Below are 24623 nucleotides of genomic sequence, written 5' to 3' on the forward strand. Positions count from 1 at the left end.
ACATTTATCACACTGTGCCAACAGCCTGTGTCATACTAAATTGGTGCAGTTTGATCTCAGCAGTGCACTGCAGTCAGGGAGCTCCTGGAGTGGGGCCAGAACTGCCTGACTTACTCTAAGTTAGTGGGAGCTGGCAACGCTGCACTTGGCAAACACACCCAAACACACACATTTTCCGGATCAGGTGTAGGTCAAAAATAGACCTCCTTTTCCAATAAAAAGGTTATCTCTGAAATCTACAATTTTGTACCTTTTTAGCTTTGATACTGCATATGTGTGAACGGTGATTCATTATTCTGCACTAAATTTTGGTTCATATAACTTGCTTGCTAGCCAAAGCTGCTGACAAAAAACAGCAGTAACATAAACTATTCTATCACGTATTCCTGCATAGGATAATTGGAGACTTATGACAAAACTGGGCCCTAAACTTGGAAAAATGTCCATACTGACGAGTGCGGCTTATATGCAGTAGTGAGCATTGTTTCATCAAAGAAAGAGCTCACTGAATATTTGTTACAGATCCTGATATATTATTTTTGTAGTCCTACGTTATTGACTGCTGTGGAAATAAATAATTCAGCCTTGTCTTTCCTTTGCAAGAAAGACCTCATGCTAGCCAATGAATGATCTTTTTAGCGTTAGTTACCTTTTCCTGTTTTTATCATCTTTTCTCTCTATGAAAAATAAGAATGGGCTCTTTTTCTTGTAGGGCAACTCAGCACAGATGGACACATGAATCCGTCTATGGTTCTATCCAGGGACATAAGAAAGATTCCTTCCCAGAAACCTGGCCATCCCATCAGGCATAGCACTTGGTTGTACTACACCCACCCTGCTTGTGCTAAAAAGGAAAAGCATATGTTGCCCTTACGTTTGCAAGCATTATCTTGTGCCCCTTCAGCTGGCCTCCAGGGAGCATCATTGTAGAAATCTTTACATCTTTCACAGGACACACCAGCAGTGTTATGGTGGCAGATGCATCTCCCGTGGACCTGCAAAAGCCAGGAAGGGAAAATAGAAGAGACCTTTCTTTAGTTTTGTGGAATTTGAAGGGGAAAATAAAAGTATCGTTCTCCCTCCCAAATGAAACAGAGGTGGATCAAAATGATGTTTTCTTCCTCCACACATAAAACTTCTGCTATGACAGAATCAGATTTTGCTGTTCTTGCATCTTAGAACAAATTTTTTAGTATGTCTGCAGGAATATTCTGTTTCTGATGGCTTTATTGCTCCATTAAGTAACAGGTTTAAAGTGGTTTATCTTTCTCTACTGATGCACGTTTCAACACTACAAAATGGCCACTAGCCTCCAGCAGGACTCCTAAATCAAATTATAGCATTCCAGGTACTGCACCTGTATTCATAAAATAGTTATGAGCCCTCCTGTTCCCTACACTATGTTAAAATGCTCATCTGTAAGAACACTCAAGTAATATTCTGCCTGTGGTATGCCAGCAAAATCAGGGAAATCCAAAGCTCTTTGGCTCCCTCAACTGACAAAATTCTTAGTTATCTGAGTAAAAAGTATGGAGAATACCTACCAATTTTATCCAGTTTTAAAGCTGCTGTGCAGTATTTAGAAAGAAACTCTACTTCCAGTGACATAAATGAAGGCTTCAACATTTTTATTTCTTTATCTCTCTCCCTACATCTCCAGGGGAAAAAAAACCACTTGTTCCCAAAAGGAATAAACTTATGATCATGTTCCTGAATTTTTTATTAAGCCATTTTTCACAGGTTAGTTTTGCATTGTCAGATTTTCTCTGTGCTGACATCTCCCTTTATTGCTGCAGATCCCCCGAGCCCAGCTGCAGCGAAGGAATGTGCCCAGTGAGTAGCCATTCAAGCCTGCACACAGCACCAGCTACTTACTGCATTATATTTGCACCATTACAGCTCTGGTATTTTGATGCTATCATCAACATGTCTCCTCTCAGCTGCTTTAGAAACACCACACTAATGCCAACAAAGGGACCAATTCTGAGCAATCTGTCCTAGGGTTTTAAAGGACTAAGCTATGTTGGAACACTTCACAATGCTGAGTTGCACATGATCAATCCAAGTACCACCAGAGACCTCCCTTCCACTCCCCTCCTCCATCTCTTCCTCCAAAACACCAGAGAGGACCTGTCCTTGTTGGAAAAGATTTTAATGACGCACCATTCCAGACTGATGGAAAACATCTCCCCGCAGACTCTGCATAGGACCACATTGGCTGGCGTGACCATTGCAAAAGCAACTGCCACGCACGACCATTTCATAGACAGCGTAGTAATACTTCTCAAGGGGATCATTGTGCCTTCTTCCAAGCAGAGCATCCCCAAGGGTGTGGAGTTTAGTAAAATTTATCCTTAGATTTGTCAAAGTAATGAGCTCTGGAAGAAAAGAAAAGAAATCAAGAGCCCAAACTACTCTAAATTCTGTACACTTAAAAATAAACAGAGTCAAATCTTCTTGGATAAATCATCCAGGAGTTCCTCCACACTGAAGAAATCCAGTTAAAATAGTCTGATATCAGCCTAGCTCCTCCGGGCAAGTAACCCATATGGTGCCAGGGAATAGACCCACTTGTGGCACACAGCTGTCTAAGCATCAGCATCTTCCTTGGCATGGCTCTGGCTTGAACCAAACTGCATTTTGCCAGCACCTGGGTGAGTTCACGTATGGCTCGGGGATAGCTCCTAAAAGACAGCATGGATTAGGCCACCCTGACGCCAGGAGGAATAATAAATTATCTCTATGGATGTGAGCTGTGCAGAGCTATGCCATTTGCCCTCAAGACCAAAGAAAAAGACTGGCTTATTTTATTTACTAACACAGATATCTCCTTAAGATCTTTACATACCTAATTTTCAGCATCACTGATTTACACCGCTGAACATTCGACCCTTTCAGTACATAAAACAAGCAACATCAGCAAAATATCTCTGGAGAAAACCCAGGCTATTCATACCTTGGATATATGGCACATATGGATTTTCTATTTCAAAGCTGGGATCCAAAGCTTTTAAGACGACCTGCAAAAAAAGTTAATATAGCTCTAAAAATCATGCAGTATTTTCTTTTGGCATACAGATCTGTCACTTGAGACCCATTTGTTACTGATGCCACTTTACTGATCCCATAGAAAGAAAAACAGGGCTGTGGCCTTCATCCAGCAAGTGCCCTCATCCTGTTCAGTGTGGCTTTGAAGTGGAGCACCTTTGATGGAGTGATGTGTCAGGAAAAGCCTGATGTAGAGAATGCGGCCATCTGGCTCCCACCAAAAGGATCAAAGGACAAACCCTTGCCATAGCAGTAGAGGTTGATGGGGAGCCACGATTTCTTATAAAGAGGGACTTTTATATGAATTTGGAAACCAGGAAAAAACACTAGAAGGTTTTGTGCAAGTTGTTTTATGAGTTCCTTTGGATGTGAAACTGGGGGTTAAATGCAGTGGTCTTCTTTCCCTCTTACTCAGTTAGTAAAGTCAATGATAATTCATGTCTCAAAACACATATAAATGTATCTAATGGGCACAGAACAGAGCACCTCAGCTACAGAAAAATATCCATGTATGGTCTGAATTCATAGAACACAGATATTTGGCAATACCTCGCCTTCAGTGGAGGGCTCGATGTCAGAATATCTTGAATCACAAATGATGTCTCCCACGCCTTTTGCTGGACCAGAAGAGATGTTGGGAAAAGAAGCTGCACAATCCTGAGCAAAATACCTAAATGCTTTCCAGGTCTGACCAAAATCTGTGGAGCGCTCAACCAGCATCGCTGCAGGCCGAAACGTCTATAAGAAACATTATTTTAAGAAGTCCTTAGCCAGGCATTGATACCAAATCTCAGAGGTTGTTGTACTGACATTCCTGTATGGGGGATGCCAACAGCTGCCAATTAAGATCCTACGTTTCAAAGCTTGTAGGCCCATTAGGAAGTTACTGTGCTGGTTACACGAGTCTCTGAAATAGACCATCTGAAGCACATAAAACGCAGGATTCCTCAGCTGAACCCTCTCAGCAAAAGGGAATGGCTATGTTCTTTATAAATATGAGCTTAGTTTTTAGTAAGGAAGTTTACTATAACAAAATAGGGATTTTGTAGTGAAAAACTTGTAACCGTCTGGATCATAGTAGATATGCAGGAGAAGACAGAATTATATTTGAATGAGTATCCTCAATCCTGGCATTTCCTGAATTTTGAGAACTTAACTTTGCAATTTAATTTTTTTACAACTCTCATTTTCAGGTTTGCAGAAAATAAGACCAGAAGGCACATGAAGAGGAAACTATTCAGCCTATCTAACTCCCCTCAGGCAGGATCAGCTATAACTTAACCATTCTTGACGGGTGTTTATCTAACCTGTTCTTACAAACCTCTAAAGATAGAGACTCCACAGTCTCTCTAAGCAATCTATTCCAGTGATTAAATAATTAGTGTATAAAATTAAATGAAAGCTTAGGTAAAATATGTGCATACAACATTACCTTAAAAGTCAGGATAAGATGGCTGAACTGGAATACCGTTTCTAGGTCCAGTCTAATGCTGACATGGTTAATGCCTGAAAAGACAGTGAAAATGTAATGAAGAGCATATTGGAGAGGCTGCTGAGACAGCTTTTCAGTGGGGCATGTAAAGATGCCTTTTCCCCTCCAGCAGCAGGACTCTTTAAGGATTCCTGTGAGCACAAAACTGGCATCCGGCTGGATCTCTCTTTCCCACTCCCTCTCTCCAGGGCAATGCGATGCACTGCCTATATCGTAGTGGGACCCAGCAATGCTGTGTGTCACTGAGGTTGCATGTGACGTTTAACGGTCCAGTTCACACCATTCAGACTGTAACAGAGGGTGACAGCAAGGTTTTGGGTTTGTGCATTCCTGTGTCCAGTTAGATTTTCTTTTAATTGCATCCAAAGTATTTCCTCATTTTTAAGAACAATGTCAATAAAAAATGAGTTTTCTTCCTGTTAAACAGATCTGTTAAACATATCTACACTGCCAAACATAGACTTGAAATTTGTCATGAGCAGGGCTATTGCATCAGGCATTTTCCAAAACTGTAACAAGTATGGAAAAAAAACCCCAATTCACATATTTTCTGTAGAGTGTCAGATGATACCCCCAGTGTTTATGTCTGCATTCACCACATTGGAGCTCCTGCTGACAAGGCTATTTCGTGTGACGATTTTGTGCGGGGAAAGATGGGGAGAGCAAGAAAGGGCCCTGTTACAGCTGGCCCACAGCTTTACTGACAGTGGTGCCCAAAGCTGGTGACGGTTCTTTGGTACATGCCCTGAAAAAAACAAGGCTTATGAATTTCTAGCTGGATACCCAATTAAATAATTAGCATATAAAATTACATATTATCTTAATTTTTCTGTCTTAACTTCCCACTAGTAAAGTATTTTCACATACCCATTATATGTAAAATAAGGATATAGTAAAATGCCATTCCTCCTAACCTCCCTTTACAGAGAAGATGTAAAGATATATAAATTGATATTGGCGAAGAACCACTATAGGGAAATTTGTGACAAAATTAGCACTTAAGAATAGTCAGGCTTTATTTAAGCATTTCCTAAAGTATCAGTGCTTGACACTGCAAGCTTTAATTGTTTTAAATAGATATCTGTGTTTTACAGACTCTGTCATTATGCATCTGTAAGCATAGGTACCTTCTGTCAAAAATCACATTTCATTGAAAAGAAGATACTTTATGAAAAATACATGCCTACTATGTACAATAAAGCACTGGCACAGGTCCTCTGTTCAGCTGTTGGAGGTATTGCACTTAAAATTTGTCTGTAGATAAACAGAATTTCTGAACTCCTCTATTGATACAAAAGAACAGGTTTAAATCACTCTAAATATCTATTCAATACTACTGAATCAAAGAAGGTGTGCAGTTTTGTCTCATCTTTTTATAAAGGGATAGTAGTGACTAATGATTATATAAGCGAATCAAACCACCTGCAGTAACATTTTTTTCGAAGAAACTTACCGTTCTCTGACTGCCACCACCTTTTTTTCCTATCAGGCTCAAAAGTTGTGATAACATTTTCAATCATGTGGCTGTTGTACTGTGTATAGGAATTATACGGGTGTCTGGAATCACAAAGAAAGCACTTCTGCTCAGCCTAGAAAACAAAATAAGCAGGATAAAAGATGAATTTGGTCTCTTCTCTAAAGCTCTGGTGGATATACACATATGTATTTGATTGCAAGATCGGAACCTGTCATGTTGCTTTGAGTGCCTCTGCTTTTAATCCCTCAGGCTTTCATGTATAAAGGACATCTCTGACTGAGTTCAATAAATTCATTATATGCACAAAGAATGCACGCACATAACAAGCACTGGTGTGGTAGGACCTTGGTTTGCCTCAGGCACCATATAAAAACCACACGTTTTCCGTTGTGAAGAAGGAATCTTAGAACAAAGAAATAAGATTATCAAGGTGTTGATTCTAGTTTTAGCTGTCAGAGGATTTCTTTCGCAAGAGTTTCTCAGGAGAAATTTATTTTTCAAAAGTTCAGTTTTTATTCATGTCTCATAGAAGCTGCAGAAACTTTCAGTCAGAGAATGGAATGAGATAGTGGAGTGGATACGAGGGATGAATTGCTCTTTCAAGATTTGAGGAAGGCCTGGAAAGGAACATTTACTGAATCATGTATACCTTTTTTTCACTCTCTCTTTTGCACATTCTCTCTTACCTATGTCACCATGGTGCCTCAGAGACCTGGCTGGGAGCACCAAACAGACCACAGTATAAAGGGAAGCAAAAGCTAGATGTAGATACAATGTAAGTAGGTGATCTTGCCTGACACCATCACTCCAGCCACTGTTGATGCCTCTTGTGGGCACAGTGGAATGGGAAAAGCTTAAAAGTGAACCAAGGGAGGACACTCAGGTTGCTCTTGGACATCAGCAGAGTGATAGGGTTTGTTTGAAAATGTAACAAGCAGATGATGAAGGTGGTATGATTAGCCGATATCCCAAAAGTGAGTGAGAGGCTGCTGTCTGCAAAGGGCTTTGAAAACGAAGACAAGTAGCCCATGTTTAAGGTGATAAGGAAGGAGGAATGAGTGGAAGATGTAAGGAGAGGGGACAAGGTTAAAATGCCAGGCTGGAAAATCATCTGTGCTCAGACACTGAGAACGAGTACAAGCAGAGTGTGATTGCCCCTGACAGCGCCCCGGGGAAGTGTAAGGTCGTAACTGAGAAGGAAGGTGTGTGGACATGAATGGCTGCCACTCCAACATGCTACACAGAGAGACTCTACAAGTTGTAGGCACAGTCCAGCTGTGAGGACATATGGAGAAGTGGAAGCCAAGGGTGATGCCCAAGTTCTGTGCCTGACTGGCAGGTACGATGGCAATATTGTCTAAAATGATTAAAAGAAAAAATCTCAGAGCAGAAGACTAAGAATTTTGTTTTGGCTACATCCAACAAGAAAGAACATCTAGATAAGGCATCTGATCTCTTTACAGCCAAAGAAATGTCAGAGAGACAGGTTGAAATGCTAGTTTGCACAAGACCCTCAAGATGGCCCTCAAAAAGTCAACAGGGAGAGGAGGAACCTGCAGTGAGTGCACTGAAGGGGTAAGGGACAGGAGGAGATTGCCAGGGGAGCCGAGGGGGGGACAAGACATCAGGAAGAAGAGGGTACACTACCCTAAAGGCAAGCGAAGGAGGTGGCACACATTCAGTGCCTTTGGCTGAGAGGTTGTTAGTGATCCTGCCAAAACCAGAAAGCAGAAGCCAGTGGCAGAAGCTGGATGACAGCCAATCTAGAATGGGACTGGCAGAGATGTTCCAGGCAGGCGTCATGCTCAAGATGTACAGAGAAATACTAGGAACGGTTTGCACATCTTTAAATTCTGAAATCACCTGGAAATTACTCATGTTTAAATAAATAAACAGATATAGATTCACAGATGTATTATATTTCATGTTTTAAATAGTATGATAAATATATATTGTATTCAGCCATTCTACAGTGTACTTGACTCATGGATGTGATGAATGTATCAATTTGCAAGATGAGACAGAAATACAAAAAATACCCAGTCATCTGATTTTACAAAGCTCTGGTAAGGAGAGCTCGAGTTATCCAAGCATTTGGCAAGACTGTACACACCCACTCTCTGGTTTATATAGACACATATAATATGACACTCATTCAACTTACGTTTAAGGTTGCACAGTAAAAATCTTTTCGCACCCCAAATGACAAGCATATACATGTCCACGTAACGCAAGTCTACCAGATTCCATTCGTCTCTGAAGTGTGCAGCTTCATACTTTCTCCAATACTGAGTTTTCTTTGTTTTCCTTTCAGAACATGTGTAAGTAATTAATCCAATCATAGGGCTAAAATCCACTGAATGTGTTTAGAAACAAATGGACATGTTACTCTAAATAAAAGTGAAAATAATTACAGTGTTTATTTTCAAACACAAAGAAGTTGAACTGGATTTTTCAATCTGAATTTTCAACAAAACATCCTAAGTCCTGATTTTTGGCAGCTCGTCATGTTCGCTAATGCATACTTTCACAAGTAAGGTTTGTTCTTGTCATCATGCCTGACATGGGTCATCAGGAGGGGAATTTTAGGGTAAAGATCCTGACTTTGTAAGATGCTAAGCTTCCTGGCCTCCCTCCAGGAAAGCATTCAAGAATGCGTTGGTGAGAAAAAGAATTGATGTCAGTGGAACTTTCTAATAGACTTGAAGTTACACACACATTTACGGGGAGCTAGTGTAGCAGATCGAACTGCCAGAGCATAAGCCTCTATCTCTTGAGCTCTGTAAAGCAGCAGAATTTGTAACTCTCGTCTTCTTCAGGAGATTGTCACCAGAGGGGCCAGGCTACACTGAAGCAGCATGGATTATCTCAGGAAGAGCTGTTCGTTTTCATGACTCTGTATTTACATAATTCAAAGGATAAGTACAGGCGAGTGAAAATATTAATTATCTATTACTCTTTGATCTCCTGTTTAAAAATAAAAAAAGGTAATCATCCTGCTAAGGGTGGGAAACACGACGTCCCTGAGAGGGCTCATTGTGCCCCTGTATGCCCAGCGGTGCCTACGCTCAGAGCACAGCTCATGAGTAAGTGCCAGAGTCCCATTTATTCAAACAGTGTGGAGAGGGAAACTGCAAAAAGCTGAAGAGTGGCTCATAGGCTCTTTGGGAAGAAGAAACAGGCATTTAAATTTTGCAGAAAAACTTATTTGCCATGAGCAACTCCAAGCAGAGCTCAGTGCCATCTCAGTACCGCAGAGCATTAAACCGTAAACGTGTCACGGTATTATGCTGCAAGGTGATAAATTGTAATTGTTTTCAATTGCTTATAAAATAAGCAGTATTTTATTAACTTCCTATTCAGCCTACAGCTGGTATTTAGTGAAAAAATATTTCTACTTGCATTGATTTATTAGTTCAGTATAGCCAAGTCCTCTGAGACTTGAGAAAGGGGAATTCCCCTTTCTCTCTGCTGGTGTTTCTGCAGGTCGGCTGGACCCGCAGAGCCCTGGCAGGCATTTCCCCCCTTGCTCGGAGGCCAGGGCGCGAGAGGGACCCGTCCACTGGCTGACAAGGCCCACGGGTGCAGCCTGTACCTTTGGGAGCTGGTGCTCCCAACCTTAGCTGTCCGGTCCCCCATTTCCGGTGAGGGAACCACGCCAGGAGATGTGGTAAGGCCCCGGGGCCCCCGCTAATGGAAGTATTCCCAGCTTCACTGAGCCAGTTTGGAAACGAGAGGGGAAAATGGCACCAGACCCAAGAGATGATGAAGGGGGAAGGGGAGAAGTGGCCACCGGTCCTGCACAGCCAAGCAGTGCACCATACTGTAAGGTTTTCCCTCTGCCAGAGGTGGCTTTTCTCAACAGAGGTCTCATTTTAGATCAACAACATGAGCAGATGGGGTTTGAATCTCTAACAGGCTGCTTCAGGTCTCAGCACGATCTGGGAAGTGTCCCCCGGCTACGGCTGGTCAAGACAGTGCCTACAGCCTCCAGCACGGCACCCATCCTGCCAAACACTAATACGCATGCAAACCGTGGCCCTTATCTTTGAGGCCTCTGAGCAGGAAAATGCCTTCCAGAGCAAAGTCCCTGCGCTCACTTGCATCTCGCTGATGTTCCTCTCTCTTGAGAAACTACACGTCACTTTGAAGGCTGTTTGCTGTTTACTGCCAGACTCTCCATCTGTGCTGCAATGAGATGTAGACTTCCACCAGGCTTATTTCATGCCATCCGATGATTATTCAAACAACTCCAACAGAAATGTCCCAGTCCAGGCAATTTCTTTTTATAAATGAGAATATTCTTAGTAAGCAAAGTTTAGTGTATTAAAAAAAGGAAAAGAATAAGCCAACCTCGAGATAGCCTATGATGCAGTACTTCTGAGGGCCGTTCATCCCACAAGTCGACGAGGCCGTTAGCTGCTTGCTGCGACCCAGGAGGAGGTCTCCAATGGCCGGGTGGCAAGAACCAGCATCACAGGCATCCTGTGCACGCTGCAGTCTTAACAGCACTAAGTGCAAAAGATCAAAGACTCATATACATTCATATACTCAGCAGTATTCTCCAGAGAAAATCAGTTACATTCTAACATCAGTGGAAAAAATGAATTATGTGTCTACATTCCTTTTGTCCCTAATAAAATCATTTGGCAGAATTTTGAAGAGCTTCACTAATGAATGCACCTGCTACAAAATCATTAGAAAAACATAATAGCTAGCATATTGAAAATTTGTCCTAAAACTTTAATCCTCAGCACTTCTTTGTGCAGTAAACATGCCATTCTGCTAGGAGTAATAATTTATTATGCTTCCTATCCTGATATACCCAGCACTACTGCAGCAGAATCACAGGCATTACGATTACCTTCCTGAGCAGAGGCAGATGCTGATCTGATTCTGCTGATTTCTGCTGAGGTCTCCAAGCTTATCTTGGTATAACTGAGATCAAGATCAAAGTCAGGGCTCCCTCACATTATCTAGCAATTTGAAATGAACCTCATGGTGTGGTTTCAGAACCTTCCATAAAGAACCACGGAAGGGACATTAGCAATTAAAGAGTGTCATTCAGAATTCAGTAAATAATTGCAAGTTCTTTTGGTTTGTTTTGCCTGAAATGACTTTAAATATTTTTTTCCATTATGGTAGGACTTCCCTTGCAGTGCTTGTCCTTTTAAACAAGTTCTGTCCTGAAACCCTGAATAGGAATGGATACCTTTAGGCTTTACCTGTTCTGCTTTGCTTGGCTCAGCTTGTTATACAAAGAGCAAATAAAAAAGTAAAATCAATACATGAAGATCCCAGAGGAACACTAGAAACATTAATGCAATTATAGTAGTAAATATATAGTGTTTATGAAGAATATTTGTAGGAACTGCAGCAACAGCCAGATTTCAATTTATGGTTCAGGCTGTACTTTGGACAATCAGTGAAGCTTGATTCTTTAAGTATAAAGCGATGCATATGTTTGGTTAACTTGTCCTTTCTTATTTTCCAGATCCATGCTTATTGGCTGTTGGCAGATAAACATTGCCCCTTTTATGGCCTGATTACAAACTCAGTTACAGTATCTTTTCTTTGTATTTAAAGGTTTCATATCAGACTTCTAGCTCCTGGACAGGAGATTGTGGAACAAGGAATCACTATTAATAGTGTACATAAAAGAAGCGCTCTAACAAAATCTTGGAGAGACATGTAAATCACATGATATTATTTCAAAATCAGCCTGAATAAATGTAACATTTGTACTTACTGAGGTGTAGAAGAATGGGCAGCTCAAGCCTCATGCTTTGGTGTGAAACTCAAACTGGTATCACTGTAAGAGAAGGACTGGTGGGTCATTCAGTGCCCTGCCTCACCAAGGCACTTGTGCTCACAGGCTTACTCAGAGCTATCTTCTAGTAAAGCAACAGAACTGTAATACAAAGATTAAAAGAAAAGCCTGGCTTTGATTTTCTTCTGGTAAAAATTTCTCAGGATAGAATTTTCATCATTAAAAACTAGATCAAAGCAGAGGGACACCTCAGAACTGCTTTTGGAGAAGACCAAAAAAAACATATTCACACTTGGGTTAAAATAAAAAGAAAATGCTATCTGCAAAAATATTGTAGTATTCGAACATAACCTATTTAATCCTAACTAGATTCGGCAAAGCTGTTTGTATGCAGAGATCTGACCCATTCTCTGGAGGTTCTTTTTTCTTTTCATTGACTTAAAACAGAGACTGAGCTCCTAATATAGATGCCACAGGCAAATGCCTGAAGTTAGGTGTTACGGATTTTGGACTTGGCAGAGACAACATTACATAACTGCATCTTTAAGTGCTGTGCAGAAGAATGTTAAAATCAATGCTAAAGATTTGTACGGGGGAGATCTCAGCTGCAATCCAAGGGAGGTTCCTTGTGGCATTTACTTCGTCTTTCCTCTTACTACCCACAGAGAGGAAAATAAGACTTGCCAACACAGAGGGTCTACTGGAAGAACAGAAGGGAGCTGCTGATACAACAGTTGACCCAACATCCTGCCACCCCGTTCACCAACAACCAGAGCCCCCAAAACTCAGCTGGATGGGCCACCTTTGGGCCCTCAGCCCCTTAGTCCTGCTGCGGGTGCCAGTGGGTGCCCGACTGTGAGCGGCAGCCCCAGCTCCCGCGGGGGCACCACACCACGGTGCTCTGGGTGCTGCTTCCCTGCTCTGCTCTGGGTCCCCGTGTGAGTACTGCCCTTGCCGTGCTGCAGGAGCAAAGATGAAATACCCCGTGGTGTCAGAGCGGGAGGAACTATTCACATTACCCCAGGGTGTTGGAGAAGGGGGAACTATTCCCATAGGTAAAGGTGTTCGATGTATTAAAGATTTTACAGGCTCCATGTAGGTTTGGTTCACTTTGCTGCATGCAATACATACATACAATAGCCATACCTACATGGCTATTTCAGCAATCATAGTTAGGGAAAGCTATAAAAAACCAGCCTTTTGCACTACTTCAATTCCTTTAATTTGCAGCAGCCCTGAAGAAGCCGGCATGCTGTTGGGGGAAGCAGGCGAAGATCGGCACAGCTCTGCCTCTGCTCTCCAGTGACACAGAGAGTTGGCAGCAGATCCAAAGTCCAAGGCACAACTGAGGAAACCTTTTCCTGCTGAATTAGACTTTAAATTTTACTCTATATCAGAGTAATGGATAGACTCAGAGATGACTTTAACTGCAAGCATTGTGACAGCGCTATAGTAAAATTTAAGTATACACAGTAAGAGTAATTTATCCATTTTGGTAGTTACACATCCCAGTCACTACCCTATCTAACCCTGTTACGTTTGATACCAATGATATTCTTTAAACATTTCATTTTAACAGATTAACAGTGACTAGTAAAACCAAAATATTTTAGTTCAATTGCAGGTAAGTGAAATACTGAAGAGGTCTTACCTGTATTTCAGACGACCAAGTGTGTCTTCTAGAAGTGAATACGACAAAATGAGGGGAGCAAGTAAAGACATACCTGTGCACTTCAGCTGAAAAAGCTAGCACTTTGCCTCAGGCATCAAGGTGGAGGTGAGAATGAGACTTGGCCTGCAACCTGCCAAAGGGTTGATTTGTGAAGTCACTCTACTGGCGCTTTTGGCATTAGCAAATACATGCAGTAAAAGAAAATTGTGACAGGTAAGTTCATGGCAGAAAAAGTTCATACGGTTTAAAAAAGGAGACCACAACTTCAGCACAGTGTAGCTTTGAATTTCCGCGTGAGCTTCTCATATACATACCCACACACTACAAATAAGAGGAACGATGGTCCGATGGGCAAACCACAGTCACGGCAAAAATGTTGCAACTGTCCGAGGAACTCAGAGAAGGCATTCACACACTCGTTCTCAAAAGCGGCCATTGGCTTTTAATGTCTTGGCTAAAACCTGTGACACTGATTCCAGCTTGGAGAATAGCAGGCCATCTCGGAAACGCAGGCTTCTTAAACACCCAACATGCAGAGGTACTTTTGACATTTTTAGTTTTCATCTATTTGTGTATCAGTTCTCCTACAACTGCTTATAAGTCTTAACTCATGATTTATGTGAAGTATCATCACATCCTCAAACAGAAAGTTTTCTAAATGTGCAATATGTGTTTTATAAGCTAATGACTGCTTTTCTTTTCGTAGCTCCTGCTCTTTCAGAGATAACCAGACACAGGTTGTTTAGTTCTATCATAATGTTTAGTACTAAATGTCCTCTGTTGTTACTATGATTATTCAGTCTCGTAGAAGTAATTCATATAGTAATACTTTGGAAATTATTTTCCTGAAGTGCATGTGGAAATTACTTGTGGGAGACTTTTTTTCAGGGTAATTTAATCTGCATTTGGTTTGCATTCATACATGATTTATTGTTGTACAGATGGTTTATATTTAGTGGGTTTCAATATTAAGAAATAAAAGGATTACATGAAAAATTAAGATATTCATTCTACTTTTTGTGCAAGAAGGATACTTACATTGTACACTGTGCACTGCTTACACTGTGCATGATGAATGAATGGCATATAACCGAAAAAAGTATCATCATGATGATGTTACTAAATTATAAAATGTTTGATGTTTTATTAGCATATTTGGTAAATAAATCAGATTTTGTTACAGAGAAGTTATGTGGGAAATGAATATCCAGAAAGATTTATTTGCAGAATATAGCAAGCCCTGTGTTTTGATTTATTGTAGGGTCCCAAACAAGAAGCAGGTTTTAAACTGCTCGAGGCAGGGATTAAGAAACTTCTTCCTTGCTTCTTTAATCTCTCCACTGGTAAAAGGATCTGGATTTATAATGCATCACTCATCCCACCATTGGCTGGAGGGTAGACAGCACTAGTGCATGATTTTTCAAGTCATCACAGGTCCGTGGGCTGTCATTCTTAGGCCCAAGGCTTATCTTTAACACATAAAAAGGACAGAAGTTGTTAGCACTTCAGTTTATGCACATAGACATCAACCAGCATGAGGAAAGAGAAAATGAGTAAAGGCAGGGCTGCTGGGCTTTAAAAACACTCTAACAGTATTTTGCATTAATATTGTAAACATGATATCAGAAGTCGAACAGCACAAACGCCGTACCACCAGGCACTGAGGGAGGGAACAGAGGAGGACGTACCCCCGCAGCAGGACTCCTCCAGCGGGCTCTGCTGCCCCTCGGGCTTTCATCCTCCTCAGCAGGTTGGAAGTTTCAGACAGTTTAGCTCTTACTGAAGCCCCAAAGTGGTGACTCAAGTCAATGTTAAAAAGCTAGGTGCATCTTACGGGAAGCACATGTGTACCAGCTGCAGTAAACAGCGTGGCCCCAAGCTGGGTGGGCAGGCAGCAGCAGCCCTTGCAGGTAGTTGCTTTCTTCTTAACGCCTCATGAAGATTGTCTGATAAGTGTGTTAAATAAAAATGTCTCTTTGGGTCAATGGAATTTTTCCACCTTTTGTCAATATCTAGGAGGATTTCAAAGAAAAAAGAAAAATCCTCAAACTCCAAAACAAAAAAGTGAAAATTTGGATTTTTTTCTTTTAATGAAAATGTGAAAAATGTCAGAAAAATTAAAAATAATTCTGCTTTTATGTAAAGTTTTGATGAGAAATAAAATTATTTGAGCATGGGATTATTTTTGACATGTGAAAAATAACTGTATAATTTAAACTAATTATCTGGGCTTCCTTTAGAGTCAATGGAGAAAGACAGCAACTCCCAGAGCGCCTGTTTTCCCACCTACTTTCAATACCTACCTTAAAGAGATAAATCACTCTTTGGAGATACCTCCTGCTTTCTTTTGGTTATTGGCAGCCCAATTCCCTGGCTTAGATCAGACGCCTGTATTTTAAGCAGCTAAAATGCAGTGAGATGCATCCCATTCATAAAAAAATACCTAAAATCGTAAATAAAATCTAATGGTCCATAAAGGAAAACCATCTTGCTACATCTCTGTCTCTTCCCTTTAGTTACTGCTCTCATTTCTTTAAGCATATGTTACGTCCAGAATGCAATTTCTCAAAGACAGAGTCTGTATTTTTCGGTTTTCCATGAAGCATGTACCACACTGGCACAATGTAACACAGAATAATAACAGAATAAAGTATAAGTTCCAAACAATAACAAAAGTATTCTGTTTGACAGATTTGATCAGGAGAGCAGAAGAATATGGATTTTCATCTGCTTTGGAAAGTAGTAATGATTTAAGGCTAAATTTGTTCCCAAGAAAAAAGAAGAGAAAGATCTGAGTTTCAACAAAACACAGTGAAAATCCACATTCATGGCCCACTGCCCCACAGTATTTGTGCGCACGAGTAAGGCTATAGTGCTGATGTCTCTGCAGCACCAGGTATTGGCGCTGGCATCAGGCTGTGGGAATGAATGGCATGAAGCTGCCTGTGCATTAGTAGATGCCTGAAAGGCTTATTCTCTTTGCATCCCCGTACGTAAATCCCTTCCGCCTTGAGTAATTTCAGCTGTTCAGTGCAAAAGTCAGTGCTGGATGCAGACACTTTCTCTGCCAGCTGCCATGAGGTGTGTGTGTGCACAGACTGGGTGCGTACCTTGGTGAAGGAGCCCAGGGCACAGACAGAAAAAATGTTGTTACGATCAGGCACAGCGCAAGATGAAATGATTGACCAACAGGAAAGTTTAGCAATTCGTGCTCTTAGCTTTGACATGTCAGGAGGAAAGCTGAGGAGATGCAAACAACCGCGGGGGCCAGTGCAGAAGGACTGTTCCCCAGACTTCCTCACTTGTGTGTTACACCCGCCAGCTGCTTCTCCATACTTTGCATCTCGTGCATCCTGGAGCAAATAGGTTATTTTTAAATTTTACTTAATCACTGCTTAAACCAGCCTTTCCATACTTAAAAGGGATGTAAATCATACTTATAATTTATGAGAAGGTTCTTTGATTTCTAACAATCATGGCATCCATGGTGCCCTTCACCTTTTGCATGTGTAGCTCTGATATTTGAAGTCTTTGGTTTCTCCCCCAGAAATAAGAATGCCAGATTCAACCTGAATGTTATCTTTCTGGCAGGCATAGAATTGATGATTGTTGTAATCAACGCTACAGAGGAAAAAGAGAGAGAGAAAGAGAGAATGATGAACTGTATTCTTTTAAAATACCAGTGCAATTTTCAAGATGCCATTGAAGAGACCACGTAAAATTTCACAATATTTTCTAAGGTCTTGACATTTCCAAGCTGAAAATAAGACTGTCAGCCAGGATGAGAAGTCTGACACACACCTTATTACAAATCTCATATTTGTTTATTCAAAATTGGTGAGTTTATGCAGTACAATTGGAAAATGATATTTCCAAGAACCTTCTAACATCAATAAACAAGTCCTTGAGATTTTTCACTGTTTTTTTCACTACTTCTTGGCTTATAAGTCATAAAAAATTATTCTCTCTAAATGCAAGAGCAGAATTGATTATTATGTATGAAATCACAGCAGAGGGGATTAATATGCAAAAAGAAAGGGAATATGTGCAATAATAAACAATTCAAGAAAGGTGTAACAAAAAGAAAGCAAAGAGCTTTTCCTACCTCCAAATTAAGCTGTGCAGGAAAATTTGACTAAACTGAAGTCTAACAATTCAATTTCTGTTGTAAGAAAAGCAAAGGCAGATGCTTCCAGAAGCCACACAGTGAAGCCGAACTCCTGCGGACTCTGAACTTCCTCCTGGAGGGGCCTGTGCCCTACCACAGTGCTTGCGAGCACTGCTCCCTCTGTGCTTTCTCAGGGCTTTAGATACAGCCCCACTCTTCGTTTTGTATCTTGTTAGGATAGTTACTGTGAGTCTGTAGATACATTTTTCTAGGGAGGATTTATTATGCGCAAATAATAAATAATAAAAGCCTACCCGCCACCCCGATAAAAGCTGCCCTCTGTGTGGGGAAGGCAAAGAGCGATCCAGCTCATGAAGCTCCCCTCCCTCTGCCACATTACAGCAAATAATTCTTCCCCCTTAATCTGCCTCTTTTTCCCTCCTCTTTTCTCTGTTTGCATCTCAATAGTGAGACTTTGCATGTCTCACTATTTTAGCTATACCGAAGGGGCTGATTTTCAGAGAACTGGTGCTCATTTCCAAGCGTCCAAGCCAAGATGCTTCATAGTAGTCACATAAATCCCATTATTTTTAAAGACAATTTGACCATCTACTGAAAGATATTTGTTAAATTGTTTTCTTACAGAAAACAAAAACTGCAAAGTAAATACAACACAAGGGCCAGAGAGTAAGGTCCTTCCAACTTTGCCAACAAATTAACTGAGAAGGCAGATTTGAGCACCGTGAAGAAGTTATTAAATTAGATTTACTGACGTGCTTTTAAAAAGCCAGTCATGCTTCACTTTAAAATGATCAACCCATATTTCAGCAGAAACCTGAAGGATCAAAGAACTCCCTTAGTAAACCAGTGATTAAAATTCTACTATACCTTTGAGTACTATCCATACGAGGACAATATGCGTGGAGTTAGGATGACAGCAACAGTTTTTCACCTTACTGCCACTGCCTTGTAACATAATGAAGCTCTCGGGGGAAAGCTCTTTCTGTCACAGCATCTGTTAAGAGGGCATAGCAGGGCTCTTGTTTTACTAACCTTCACGCTACTGTTGAAAGTGTTCTTCTTTCTACCATTCTATTTTTATCCATACAAATTTGCAGTAATGTTTTATTTTAAATCTGCATTATTAGATTTTCCATACCTGTCAGCCTAAACCAGCCTAAGGTTTTTCTCTAGGTTAAAAGAAGTTCTTTGACAAAGGTTAAACCGATCGTGATGTTTAGAAATTACAGACTACCCTAGGTGCAGGCAACGTGACTGGCACCTGAGGAGCCTTTGGGACCTACTGGCTTACAAAAGTTTTGTTACCAACACAGGAAACTTTCTATGCTGTAGTTTGTTGGGAACTAAGGCATACAGAGGTTTTGGGGGGTGAGGGGAATAAACAAAATTCAAAACCTAGGAGCATAGTTTAGAGAAGAAATAAGGGGAAATCCATGGATTCACTGAGCTTTGGGGGGAAAGAAAAAAAAAGAAAAAGGAAATGCGGAACACTGGGAGCAGAACATGGCAGACAAAAAGCATGGCAACTTTAATTTGAGGTGGAGAGAAAAGAGTAGAGAGAAAAATGAGTCAGCTACAGGACAACAGCCGCAGCAGCGGCAAGATCACTCACTGGAGAACCACCAAAACCTGGTGGTTAGAGAGCTTTTCTGGGAGCTGCTGGCTCCAGCCCTTCGGTCAGGGGCACAAAAGGAAACCAGCTCTTTCACAGTCCAGGGGTGTCTAAAGCACTGGTCTCCAAAATGAAAAAGGAGGCTGGCCTCATGGCCCCCCTCCCATCCTTTTTTTTTTTTTTTTTTTAAAGAAAAAAGAGCTGAAAAGTGAAATATTTTGTTTTAGAGTGGCATGGAATAAGATATTGATTTCAGTTAGGAAAAATGAAAGAGAATGAAAACCACTTTTCTTTCTCTTGTTACTTTGTCAACTGGAAAAAAAAGGTTTCTTTCTCATAGAATCGGAAGACAAAAGTAGTGCTAAAGGACCAGAAAGCCGACAAAGTACGTTTAGATTGGAATGGATGATGCTGGACACTAAGGGCGCTTCAGAAAGCTAGGGAAATAGAATGGGCTGCATGGTGAAATAACTGATAAATATGAAGTTTTCCATTTGTAGTCGCCAAAACAACACTATTTTGTCAAAACAGCCCCTGTCTCCCATAGTTACTGATAAGGCTGTTGGATCTCCCTCAGAACACTGCTTGCAAAGCAGACAGGACTTAAATTAACCAGATTTCAGTCAAAAGCCTCTTACATACAAGCTACATGTTACTTATTTTGCCTAACTTGGCAATATAAACAACTAAACCAACATTTTGGAGATTTTTTTCCATTTCCAGTTCCAAGTGAAATGTAATACAAAGGTTTCTGGGGAGTATTTAAATCTATCAACATACACACGTTAATTCCCTGAAAGCATGATAGAATGATGACTGGCTGACTGTCAGTTGTTCAATTCTATCTGCGTCTGTTCTGTAACACCTGGAGCCTGTACAAACACAGGAAGCATCACACATAAGTCATGCATGAAATAACTGAGGAGAATGAATAGATTTTTGACATGGTCCCTACATAACCCATGTAGCAATAGCACATTGATAATACAACACACTAACAGTTTGGGAACCAGTGCATATATTTATATAATTTGCCCAGGATCATGAATAACAACCTCTGCTTTATCCGTCTCTCAGTTACTTTAATTACACCAGATAGAAAAAGCAGCAGAATTAATGTCTCCCTTCACTTTCCTGTTCTCCCCCTGTCATAGGGAAGGGTTGTCCCTGCCAAGCTGGAGCAGCTGGTTACAGATAGAAACCCAGCCAAGCACAGAAGGAGCCAGCAGCCAACCTGGAGAGAAGGAAATACCTCTTGCTTTCAAACACTATTATTGAGGCAGTTTGTTTATGGCAGAAGGAGGCAGGAAGCAACCTTTGCCTTGCTGACCATCCACTCAATCTCATTTCGATAGCAACTACTTTGCTTGCACATTGCCTCTTCTTTCTGACCAGATAGTTTGTGCACGTTACCCCAAGCTCCTTGCAGTGGAGTCAAGTGAGTAGGTGCCTACAAACACCTCATCAGCTAGCACATGAGTCTCTCTGCTATACCTTCTAGGGGAAACTGCATGTCTCAGAAAATGGGGGAGAAAAGGACTGACAGGAGCTTTCGGGAAGCCAGGGCCAGTGAGAATGGATTCGAAGCTGCGGATTGAGGGAGTGGGAGAGACGAGCGAAGCTGTGGATCCAGGCACCCTGGCAGGGAAAAGATTTAAGGTTTTGAGAAAGCCCACAGATACTCATGGGGAAATAGACTGGGCAAGGAAGAAGTGGAGAGAGCTGTTGGATAGGGGATTACAGAGGACGAGAATCTGGAAGTAGTAGCTTAGTCAGATGGACATGAAAGAAATGCCTTATGTCAGGAGTTAGGAAAAAAACGTAGTATCATCTAGGAACAGAGGCTGAAAAAACAGGGCTATTCGCAAGTGCGGCTACAGTGTCTCTCCTCACCGCCTGGGCAGGCCTGTGCAGAAATACAACGTTGCTATAAAGCTTAGGCTGTTAAAGAGGTTGGATGCATTGGACCTACTGTGCATGTTGAGGCACTGTCCTAAGAGTACTCTGACCTGTTCAGATTTGCCTTGCAGAAGAGGCCTGACAGCTGGCAAAAAGTTAACTGAAACCATCATCCTCAGTGACTGCCAGCTTACACTCAGACTAGATAAAGCTTAATTAAAATTTGTTATTTTTGCTAGGTTCAGCTCTCACCAATCATACTTAACTTGTTATAGAAAGCAATAGGCATAGGAAAGCAAAGAAGTTAATATTAATGGAGCTAATGTTATTATTAAAATCAAAACAGCCTTCTTATAAAGCCAAACCATTCTAGCAATTTGTCTTGAGAAGTCTCTGAAGATTTATCTCTTAGGTATGCCCATTCAGAGTCCAAACAATCAAATGTACACATTTATCTACACAGATTTCACAATAAATTTGGGGAACCTTATTCTACTGGATAAGCATCGATTTACTTACATTAACGCTATGAGCACATTTGTAGCATCACAAGGGTCATAACAACTTACAAATATTTTATCAAAATGTTTTAAAATTATGGCAAACTTATTAATATTTTATCAATATCCTAGAATCAATGTGAGCTCACATACGACTTATCCACATTTTCCCCTGGTCCTTGAAATAGACTTTAACGTCTTTATGTAATTAACAAATAGAAATTCCTTTTCCTCTATGAAAGGCAAACCATAGGTAGCCTTGCAGAAACCCAAATTCTTCCTGCCATCAAGAGAAGGCCTTTTAAGACTATGGATACTTTTCAAGACTAGATTTTTAGGCTGGGACACAGCAAACTTGTAGTAAAAGAGAACCCAACTGGGGGCTGGGTTCCCCAATAGGAGGCACTGTTTATGATGATTTGTGAATGCAATTTCAAAGAAACTTTGAGAAACCGTATTTATTAATGGCCATGTGTTTATTCAGGAAAATTGCATTCCACAGAATGGAGAATGGAACGTGAACATCAAAGAAATACTGAAGGTCACAATTTACACTAGTATAAATACTTTGTCTCCCAGATAGTTGCTGGCCTTGTGCTAGCGTTTAGACAATTCAAGAGGCCTTTTTACCACAGGATTAGTGTACTTCTGTAACATAATCAAATATCAAAATATTTCTCTTTTGTAATAATCATCTAATTACTAAAAAGAGCCAAGCGGTGATGGATCAGAATTTATTACTAACCAGATAATCATCTCAAACTGACATTTGTAATCCAGACAGGAATTTAGCTCAGTGACTTATGCTCCCTTCCCCTCTGCCACATGCCACACACTCTGTCAACAATATATAGCAAATCTGTGCTAAATGACACAACTTTGAATTAGTTATCTGTCTGCACCAAACAATTCAAATTCTTGGGAAAAGGAAAAAACAAGATTACACTGCAACGTCTTTAGCCGCAGCTTTCACAGTACTTCACACAAGTATAGTACTTATCCCGGCTTTCATGAGTGAAGTATGAGCCTCATTAAGCAGCTGTATTAAACTGCATTTAAAAATCTTGGCTAAGTCACAGAAATATTCAAAAGAAGTAGGATTCATTTTCCCTAAAAGGATTTCCAGTGCTAAATAATTCTGTATTCTGAATTAAACTACTAAAGCAGCAATGATTTCATAGAACAGTTGTCCTCTTTACACCATGAATGCATTTTAGCTGTGATATTTTCAGATAGCATAAGCAGCTATAACATTTTTCCCTTCAGTGAAGAGGACCTTTCTGCATTTTGAGATCATACGGAAAGAAGTTTCTATAAAGATCATTTTAAAAAGGACCTCCCCCACTCCCACGAGTGGACCAAACTGAAAAACTAATGCAAAAGAATAAACATCATGGTCTCCTTCTTTAATTGGTGTTTTGTTTTTTATTTGGTTTTAAACTAGCTACAGATATCCCAGGTAAATGGAAGACTTACAAGATTATGAATAAACAATACTAAGGTGATGGTAACTACTTGTATTGTATTGCAGCAATTACAAGTCCTATTTATGAAGGGATGGTGATTCCCTCCGGGTGTCAGGCAAAGAAGCAGAGTGCTTCTGGCCATGGAATGCCAGAAGTGCCGCACCAGCGTGCTGTAAGCTTGCTATGCTGGTTTAAGTAAAATGCTCACATCATAGAATTGAAGAATGCTGCACCCAAGGGAAAGAAGAGCATCCAGAAATCTTTCTTGAACATCTCATTTGTAAGAGACCTGCTCAGCAGTCAGCACTGGACCAAAAACTTCAGCAGCCCCAAAAGCAGAACTGCCCATCAGAGGCCCATGGGGAATACAGGCTGAGGCCTTTGACACACGCTGGAAATATCATCCTGAGATTTCCGGTCAACAGTAACCATCTCCTCCCAGAGCGTAGTTTCAGGTCTGGCAGACTGCTGCGTGTATCAGGAGCATGGTTTTGCAAGCTCTGAGCCTGTAATGGTTTCCCAGTATACATGGGCACACTTTTAATAAATTTAAGAAGCAAAGTTGCCAGGGAAAGAGAACCAATTCCATGACTAAAAATTTACACGGCCAGTTTCCTGTGGCTCTCTTCAAGTGCCTTCCCTACTGCCTGAAAATACAGTTGACCTCACGCTGCTGCTCTCCAGGTGACCACCCATCTTCACAGAACTTGAGGCACTAACTCCTAGAGCTCCGCACCTCCATCAAATTGACTGAAATGGGGCAACTTCACATATTATTGAGAAGATACTGTGAGACAGACATGTAGTAAACTGTGATTGTGAAACATTATTTATTTGAGCAACCAAACAAAAAACCCAAATTTAATTACTTACAGAGACATAGAAAGGCACAAAAAATTGTCAGCTGCTGCCAAGACCTTTTTCCTCTTTGGTTTTCCACAACACATTTACAGAAATACTACCCAGAAGCTCTTTATCCTATTTCTCCTGCTCCCCAGCTCCTTTGCTTTCCCTGCCCTCTCCCACTCCCCAGCTGAGGCCCCGGCTCTTGCCACCTGCCTCACCCCCTCCGCACCGAGGTGCCAGGTGCTGCTGAGCCGTGCTCCCCTCTTACGGGGCTCAGGAAGAGACACCGAGAAAACCCCACACGTTTACTCCCTACGTATCCCTTAGGCTCACCTTTCCGAGCACCCAACCGCCCCGCGGCCCCACCACGGCAGCGCACAGCCCTGCTCCGGGAGGGCCCCCCTTAGTCTCGAGCTCCCGTGAGCGGCACCGCAGCCCCCCAACGAAGGGCGGCTGGACCGGGACACCCCGCAGGCCAGGGACACCCCGCAGGGCCGACATCCGCAGGGCCGCCACGACACGCCCGACCGGGGCCCGGCCAGCAGCACAGAAGCAGGACGGGGGACCACAGAGTCCAGCTCCCTCACGCGCCGATCGAGAGCTAGAAGGGCGCAGCAGCGAGCCCTTCCAGCTGCTTTGTCTCTCTGGTTCCTGGGAGGCACTGCCTTTTGATTGGCCGGGGAGACCCTCCCGCCCCCCTTTCGCCCGCTAG

At 41.5% G+C, this 24623-nt stretch overlaps 1 protein-coding gene across 1 annotated transcript in view; it reads right to left on the reverse strand.

The window, feature by feature from the left end:
* Positions 1-13516, reverse strand: part of LAMB4 (laminin subunit beta 4) — a 52206-nt gene extending 38690 nt beyond the window's left edge. The window contains exons 1-9 of the mRNA XM_026095364.2: positions 13439-13516; positions 11767-11829; positions 10371-10528; positions 5994-6129; positions 4481-4554; positions 3598-3786; positions 2957-3020; positions 2164-2378; positions 875-995 (exon numbers count right to left, since the gene is read on the reverse strand). Of these exons, the coding sequence (XP_025951149.2) occupies positions 875-995; positions 2164-2378; positions 2957-3020; positions 3598-3786; positions 4481-4554; positions 5994-6129; positions 10371-10528; positions 11767-11800 (991 nt within the window). The 5' untranslated portion in view covers positions 11801-11829; positions 13439-13516. The remainder of the gene's footprint in view (positions 1-874; positions 996-2163; positions 2379-2956; positions 3021-3597; positions 3787-4480; positions 4555-5993; positions 6130-10370; positions 10529-11766; positions 11830-13438) is intronic.
* Positions 13517-24623: the final 11107 nt, after the last annotated feature.

Source organism: Dromaius novaehollandiae, chromosome 1 (assembly GCF_036370855.1).
Source record: "Dromaius novaehollandiae isolate bDroNov1 chromosome 1, bDroNov1.hap1, whole genome shotgun sequence".
NCBI lineage: Eukaryota > Metazoa > Chordata > Aves > Casuariiformes > Dromaiidae > Dromaius > Dromaius novaehollandiae.